Source organism: Leguminivora glycinivorella, chromosome 16 (genome assembly GCF_023078275.1).
Source record: "Leguminivora glycinivorella isolate SPB_JAAS2020 chromosome 16, LegGlyc_1.1, whole genome shotgun sequence".
NCBI classification, from domain to species: domain Eukaryota; kingdom Metazoa; phylum Arthropoda; class Insecta; order Lepidoptera; family Tortricidae; genus Leguminivora; species Leguminivora glycinivorella.
In genome coordinates this window covers 10,388,428-10,397,127 of record NC_062986.1, presented here as the reverse complement: position 1 = coordinate 10,397,127, position 8,700 = coordinate 10,388,428, and the positions used below count along the sequence as shown (strand labels likewise).

Genomic DNA, 8,700 nt, shown 5'->3' with positions numbered 1-8,700 from the left:
TAACACTGGCAACACGTGCGAGAGGGACACCAGCCCAACAATGCCCTCTCATGTGGACCGTTTTCGCTAGTCTGATACGATCGACTTTCTGTTTCAGTAATAAGGTTCAATTTCGTATGGCAAAATATGTGATTGAGCTGTCCCCTGTAAAGGTCTTTGATACAGACATGTTAAAAAGCAAAGAGGAAATCAGGACCAAAATGCAAGCGTATCGAATGATTATAGTGAGAGTGACATCTTTGTAAAAAATTTACAGCAAATTCCGTTTAAATAGCGTTTCAAGTTGCGCGCAAAGAGTAGTATGATATATATGAGAGCGGTTATATGCGCCATCTGCAATAGCTATTATTAAGATTTTTAAGTCTAGGCAGGCAACACTATTTACAATGTCAAAACTGTCAAATACATGGTTATGTTTTTACCGTAACATTTTCAAAAATTTCAAAATATTTACATAAAAAGTCAACTTTTCTTAATGATTGAGTTCTAGTGTAAGATAAAAATGATACGACGATTTTATCATGTTTCCTGTGTCGCTTTTAATGTGAAAAAACAAGGCATTAAACTTTGTAAAATGATCAATCCTAAAGCAAAAAAGTACGTTCCTATTCTTGTCTTGCTTTCTAAATATCAATAGTGTATCCAGGGAAAAGATATGTAAATATAGCTTTAAATAATACAACTTTGGATTAGCTATTATGGCTATATAAATAATTATATACAAACTATTAGAGGTTATGTTTTTTTGCAGGCATTTCTTTCCAGCTACGTTTGATGATAAAAATAATAGTATGCCAAGTGTTAAGAGTTTAACTAAGGTCAAGCATGAGCCCGGTAAACGTGGTGAACGGCGAATGGCTATGCTGAATAAGATGTTCATGAAAAATATTACTGACCTAATGTCTACAGGAACCTTGGCAATGAATGTAGTTGGTCGCGGTATTGAAATATCTAAAGTAAGTAAGTTCTTGCAGGATATATAACTATTTTGAACAGCTGACCGAGGGCCGCCATCTTGCTGAGTAAATTTGCTCAGGCGAGGCAAATGTATGCATGAGAATGGGTGTTTTGCGTCGCGAGGCGTGCGGTCAGTGTTGACTCGGCTAATCAGTGTAAATATTTATATTTAGGTCATGTCATCAAATCTTAATGTCATGAATACTATGTTGAAATATAATTTTTCAACAGGTAAAGGTAACCCCAGACTTCCAGACAGTGAATGTGTTTTGGGTATGCAAGGGCAACTCCACAGACGTACAGACAGAAGAGGTGCTGAACAAGGTAGCTGGGCCTTTAAGAGCTGAGCTGTCCAGTCTGCGGGTAATGGGTGTGGTACCTTACATCAATTTTATTAAAGGTATGAGCATATGTTGATTTAAATTGTATGTGACATCTTTGGCCCAGATTAGGATAGACAATAATACTAGTATACATTGATCATCTGAGAAATAAAGCAAAGCCAATTAATTGTTCAGATTTAAGTGCTCTAAGTTAAATCTTTTATCCTGAGTTCCTATCTCCTAAATCGGTAATTCTCTCTAGTCCATATTCTAATTTCTGCGACGCTTCTATTTTCAGTGGAATTTGAATTCTGATAAATTAGAATTAGAACTGGAATTCCACTTCAAACAAATGAGTTACGGTAATTAGAATCCGCCCTTATGTCTTGAGTTGAAAATGACCAAATCAACTTCCTCAGGTTTAAATTGGTCACCTATTTAAAACTAATAACAACATGCTTAAAAAATTAAATAACTAAACAAACGAAAATATTGCAAAATTCATATTATTACTCTAAATATGTTTTAAGATAGATAGGCCTGCTTGTACATGTACAATTTTTTAGGGTTCCGTAGTCAACTAGGAACCCTTATCGTTTCGTCATGTCTGTCTGTCCGTCCGTCCGTCCGTCCGTCCGCGGATAATCTCAGTAACCGTTAGCACTAGAAAGCTGAAATTTGGTACCAATATGTATATCAATCACGCCAACAAAGTGCAAAAATAAAAAATGGAAAAAAATGTTTTATTAGGGTACCCCCCCTACATGTAAAGTGGGGCTGATATTTTTTTTCATTCCAACCCCAATGTGTGATATATTGTTGGATAGTATTGAAAAATTAATAAGGGTTTACTAAGATCGTTTTTTGAAAATATTAATATTTTCGAAAATAATCGCTCCTAAAGGAAAAAAAAGTGCGTCCCCCCCCTCTAACTTTTGAACCATATGTTTAAAAAATATGAAAAAAATCACAAAAGTAGAACTTTATACAGACTTTCTAGGAAAATTATTTTGAACTTGATAGGTTCAGTAGTTTCTGAGAAAAATACGGAAAACTACGGAACCCTACACCTACACTGAGCGTGGCCCGACACGCTCTTGGCCGGTTTCATTAAAATACTTACCCTCCATGCATCTGCGCCAGTTAGCAGATACTTGAAACTTGGTTATTTAAGTAATTACTTATAGGTATAGAAATATATGTTATTTAGATCGGCAAGAGGCACTGATAGTGGACCTGGACCGGCGGCTCGCCAACGCGGATTATGGGGAAGACTATGAACCTACAGACTTAGGCCATCTGCTCAGGACAGAGTTCACACTCAATACTAAATTATCTCCAGAAATGAAGGTATTTATTCTAGGATACTTTACGTAATGAATTGTTTACCACAGAAGCCACAGATTACAAAAGCTGGCATGAATAGAGTAAACAAAAGACCTCTATTGATATGCAGTTGTAAATGTTTTGAGCCTCCATTTCATTTATTGGTTAATCTGTTAGACACATGCATATTTTTATTCATTACATTAATTCCTGTAGTTTTAATAAAATGTGACGTTTTCCAGTAAAAGGTACCACATTCTTGCTTTGCCATAAGGACGAAATTTGTTTGTATTATCATACTAGTAACCTGTTAGAGCTTCTTTATGCTAAAGATATGATAAAGAAGAAATGAGGTAGGTACCTTTTGCTTGAGAACGGCACAAATGCTTCGTGAAACGGTCGAGATGGATAACATAAGAAAATATCAATAGTTATTATACATTTCAATAATGTGTCGTTCCACGATTAAAGGTACCTTATTTCAGTCGGCGCATAGTTCCGCATTACTATTGGAGCGTTACTGTAAACGCCAACCGGCATAAGATTCGTAAGGTACCTTTATTCCTGAGAAGTCACTAATGACTGTTTTTAGCGTCATTAGGATTTTTTTTAAATACATACAAACAGAAAACTGTCAATACATACAGTCACAGCTTTAATATTTTCCTTACTAAGTTCATTCCAAATAGTTAAGACAAAATGATGACGTCACTAGTGTCACTACCTACACCATAAACCTTAATGACTCTGACTGAGTCAGTTTTTATCTCATGTCCATATAGCGGATGAATCCTCATTTGCCTATTTCATTACAATAGTTCCCTATTGTGAATCATAAATACTTCGATTCATGAGTATTAAGGAATTCATACCACATTCATAGATAACATAGTTTCCTTTGAAAATTCTTTAAAAATATTTCCGAGAGGTCATTAGGCGAGCTTTGTCTATTGAGGAGTAATAAATCGTGCTGATTGTGTCTTATCAGTTATATTTGAAACTCCATTCATGCTTTACTCTAAATAAAATATTCACAAACTCTTTTGTGCTACCGGCATGCACCTTATCCTCTTTATTTTTATTCGTATTGTACATAAATTATAAATACCATCTAACTATTTATCCAGTTTTTAATTTATAGTAAAATTCATGTTTGCCTTTATTCTTAGGTACAATCAAGCGAGTCAAGTGTAAAAATATGTAATATGAGTGGGTAACTTCGTTGACGAGTTAAGAGTACCTACCTATCCCATATTTTTACACTTGTATAAAACTTGTGTCCATTGCATCAAAGAAATAATAACTACAGACTGCGAGATTTAAAAAGGGCTTTCGGCTTTCGTGTAAAATCGTAGGTACTTATCGTACTGACTTGTCTTAAAGATTTAGCTGTAGTCTGATACGCTAAAATTCGCCCTTCTGAAAGCTTACTCACTGTAATAGAGTACTTACATTAAGACAAAAATTGATTGCCACAATATTATTCCTAGGCAAAAATAAAACAAATAGAAGACCAGCTACCAATAGAGGAAGAAATAATACCAGAGATGACCAACAACGTCTACGGTTTAGACCACGCGAAGATCATGAGCCGACTCCTAGCGGCTAGGAAAAAGAGTGCAGACGCGTGGAGAAATGTGGACATGGACAACAATGTGATATCGTATAGGACGCCGGCCGAGAAGCCGGTGGAAGAAGAGAGCGGGAACCAGAAGCAGGAGTTAGCCGCGTTCCTGTTGAAGAGACAGGTAAGAAAGTTTTATCGGTTCGATAAATTTGAAGTGCGGAGGGATGGGGCTATTGGACAATATGAAGATTGAAGGGGGTGGGATATAGTAGCGTTAAATAGATAGGTAGAGCGCTGAAACGTGGTTACGCTGCAATGTAATATCGTCACGTCAGTTGGGTCTTTTACAGTTTCGTCACTCCGCGGTATCTGACGCCCGAGTTACGGTTGGACGTCTTCGATCAGTCAGAAATGACCATTTTTAGTTTTAGAAATAAGCAGGCTAACGGGATTGAGTGCTATTCACTCCGAGGTTGATGAAAAACGAATTTAGAAGCGAATTCCAGATGACTGTGCACTGCACGTTTATCCAATTCATGTGTAAAGTCCCTTGCACTGGGATTTCCCCTGTAATAGAGGATATTATATTACAGTCTTCCTGGCAGTTACGCACAGTTTTAAAATATTGATTCCCGTCTATTTTTTTTGACGTTGCTTAAATGATGACCAATATTCACCTTTTCTTGTGCATACCTAAATGTGCATAAAAAGGTAAGGTGAGAACTTACACTGTACTGTACCTGTCCTGGCATCATTGCTATAGTATATTTTTTTGGCAGACCTCCTCATCGACCCCACAGAAGTACAGAACCACTAGGTACTAGCTTAAAATGTCGCGCTTAGCCGGTTTTTTATGATTTAATATATTAAACGCAATACCCCTATTCTTTGACAAACAGCGATTTGTTACACGGTATAATAATACTTTTATTGTTGTATTAATCCGTCTTTGATGATTATACGGGCATAAAAGAGGGTGCCCAATGCACACAATCCCCTAATCAATGCATTATCGAATAAATATCATTTCGTGAATTGAGAGATGGAAGATTCTCATTACGCTATATATTACAATTGACCTTTGCTACATCCCGTTTCTTTAAAATCTCAGTTAATGATATAAAGCTATAAAAATAATAAGCTCTTCTTGTTTGTTAGACGTACAATCAACGTAAATAAATGAGGACCATTTATTATTAGGCCGGTAGGTACATGATTAACCGATTGAAATCGAAGGTGTCCGTATCAGCTTGGACGAAATATATTTCGTATGTCCAGATGTACGTCTACAAGTCGTATTTGTCAATGTCTTGTGTGTAATGTCCAATGTAGTCGTGCCTGGGCCTAGGCAGGTTGCTCGGCCGAGAAAACAAATGTGTTGCCTCGGCCGAGGCACGTTTACATAGCACGTTTGCCGCGCGAGCACGTTGCCTATTAGTACCTAGACGCAAAACCATCGTGCCGGTAGGGCCATAAAATGAGCTGTCAGCAAGGATGCGGCTAAAGTCGATGTTTCTTATCGATGAATCGCTCTTGTTCTATGAAACCAAAGAGGATCGAGTATTATAGAGAGTTACTGTCGATAAGAATATCTTCTTCTTGTCTTATAGTGACGTGCCTCACTCTGTGGACCCAGCTAATATGAGGTTTCATATTTCCTTATTCTTTACAGATTCAACAAAACAAACTTCACAAAGAGCTGCGCAGCGCACGCGAGAACGCAGTATTAGACGACCGAGAGCGAAATATACACGAAGAAGAATATTGGACCGACGACGAACAGTACGAGGAATATGATGATGATAGCTTCTACAAAGACTTGCGGCGGTCAGAACAGGACCCGCGATGATGTTAGTCCCTTTATTATTTAATTATAGTAGCTAGTCAAAAGTTCATGACTTTTTATTACAACATAGTATTAAGAGCTGAATATTCACGAAGAATAATATTGGATCGTCAACGATACTATTCGGCACGAGGAATATGATAATGATAGTTTCTACAAAGACTTGCGGCAGTCAGAACAGGGTCTGTGATGTTAGTTTCTTAACTACCTATTTTATTATAGTAGTTATTGTACTTATTGTGTTCAGTGCTATGAAGAGGAGAATCCACATAATGGAGTTAGTACGGCAGTTTAGCTACTATCCACAAGCGTATTACAGTGATTTTCACAACACCAACTGGTAAAGGCTCTCTTTGCTATTCGAAAACAGATAGCAACATTGCATTTTATACAAGAGTACAAAGTAATTTCATACAAATTTTAACTTGATGTCTTGAGCTTAGATACTGGTAGGATTTACCTATAAATGATGATTTTGAATTATAAATATTGAATTAATTGATGGATTTGACTTAGTTTGATTTATAGTCAGTATTTCGTTGGTGTGGTGAAAAAAATTGTGTTTCACTCAGATGCAAAGTTTGTTTAACCTTCGTGCCTTAAAACCCTCGCAACGCTCAAAATTCCACTTTTTGAACCACCCGCTACGCTCGTGGTTCAATATTGGGATCTTTCGCTTGCTCGTGTATCACTATTGGTACGTGCGGTTAAACAACAACTTTGCCCCCTTGTAAAACAAATTACTATTATTACCGACCGCGTGAAAAAGAGGCATTTTTATTCAAATTTCTTTCACCATGATGCCATAAACACATTTTAAACTTAGTTAGGTACCGTCTTCATCGAGAACTGTCAATTTAAGGTCTATGAATATATCAATAGACGGTTCTGATAAACATCTTTTATTAATATGTAATTACTAGCTTTTACCCGCGGCTTCGCCCGCGTAATAAAAGTATTCATTAAGATTTTCATTTGGATCCTTAGGTTTCTCTGGTATATTTATCTGCGATTATTTCGATTGCACATAATACTTTTGCTTGAAATGATTGTAGAAATATTACACATCGACCACAGCGTAGGTAATTCTATATACGCTGGGGAAACCTTTATAAACATCCCACATAGCCCGTATTTCGACACTATATGATCGGTGGGTAAAAAGTACTTTTTTCTATTATCCCTTACAATTTTTTACATTTTGCTTATACTTATCGCAAACGTAATCTTCAAGCAAGCAAACAACGATCGTCTTAGAGCACTTTGATTGTAAGAGACCGCCGACCGGTTATCCGTATCGTATCCCTCTAACGATACCCATATTATCCGTATCCGTATCCGTTTCCGTATCCGTATCCGTATCCCTATCTCTATCCCTATCGCTATCGCTATCGCTAACGCTATGGCTATCGCTATCCCTATCGCTATCCCTATCCCTTATCAAGATAACACTAAGTTCTCGCGCTTTGTACACATATTTAAAGTCACATACAGGTCGAAAGCGATTAATTAACATTATTTTTACCTTTTTTCCCAACGTTTCGGCCAGGTTGCACTGGCCGTGGTCGCGGAAGACTGACGTTCCAGCAAAATGTCACCGGAGATGTAAACAACACAAAACTACCCGATATTAATTTATATAAATGTTCGGGGTAGACAAATAAATATAATCTACCCGCATGTAATTATTTACGACATCACATTAGAAACCTCAAAAATAACAGTACTTCTCCACTATTTAATGGATGTTATTATACATATAAACCTTCCTCTTGAATAACTCTATCTATTAAAAAAAAACCGCATCAAAATCCGTTGCGTAGTTTCAAAGATTTAAGCATACAAAGGGACATAGGGACAGAGAAAGCGACTTTGTTTTATACTATGTAGTGATATCGCTATCCCTATCGCTATCCCTATCCCTTATCAAGATAACACTAAGTTCTCGCGCTTTGTACACATATTTAAAGTCACATACAGGTCGAATGCGATTAATTAACATTATTTTTACCTTTTTTCCCAACGTTTCGGCCAGGTTGCACTGGCCGTGGTCGCGGAAGACTGACGTCCCAGCAAAATGTCACCGGAGATGTAAACAACACAAAACTACCCGATATTAATTTATATTTTCGTTCGGGGTAGACAAATAAATATAATCTACCCGCATGTAATTATTTACGACATCACATTAGAAACCTCAAAAATAACAGTACTTCTCCACTATTTAATGGATGTTATTATACATATAAACCTTCCTCTTGAATCACTCTATCTATTAAAAAAAACCGCATCAAAATCCGTTGCGTAGTTTCAAAGATTTAAGCATACAAAGGGACATAGGGACATAGGGACAGAAAAAGTGACTTTGTTTTATACTATGTAGTGATGATGATAGTGATAGTGATAGTGATGAAGTGATAGTGATGTACACATTGTGCTCGATACGGGAAGAGTGGGTGGATAAGTTGAAAGAGCGTTCCCAATTAATATTATCGGACTTCTAATAATGACTCCTTCAAAATGGGCACGGTTACCTATGCCGACATGCACATATTACTGAAATCATGTATCTCTTATCCAAACAAATTGTCTACGCTATTCTATTAGCTTTATAGTAGTTATTTCAAAAATAGTTCTCTTCTTATTGGTACGCCAATCTTCACATTAGCACGTTCACTGTT

At 36.8% G+C, this 8,700-nt stretch overlaps 1 protein-coding gene across 2 annotated transcripts; it reads left to right on the top strand.

Annotated features, from left to right (window-relative positions):
• The first annotated feature begins 389 nt into the window (after nucleotides 1–389).
• LOC125234711 (putative ribosome-binding factor A, mitochondrial) lies at nucleotides 390–6,323 on the top strand. 2 transcript variants are annotated; one of them, XM_048141072.1, is made up of 6 exons: nucleotides 390–597; nucleotides 752–956; nucleotides 1,189–1,357; nucleotides 2,491–2,630; nucleotides 4,097–4,354; nucleotides 5,846–6,320. In XM_048141072.1, the coding sequence occupies exons 1-6, from the start codon at nucleotides 503–505 to the stop codon at nucleotides 6,020–6,022; spliced, it is 1,044 nt and encodes a 347-aa protein (XP_047997029.1). In that variant the 5' UTR covers nucleotides 390–502; the 3' UTR covers nucleotides 6,023–6,320. The 2 variants fall into 2 exon arrangements, with proteins under 2 accessions (XP_047997029.1, XP_047997030.1); XM_048141073.1 differs by lacking the exons at nucleotides 390–597; nucleotides 752–956 and adding an exon at nucleotides 1,043–1,112 and having other exon boundaries at nucleotides 5,846–6,323.
• The last annotated feature ends 2,377 nt before the right edge of the window (nucleotides 6,324–8,700 follow it).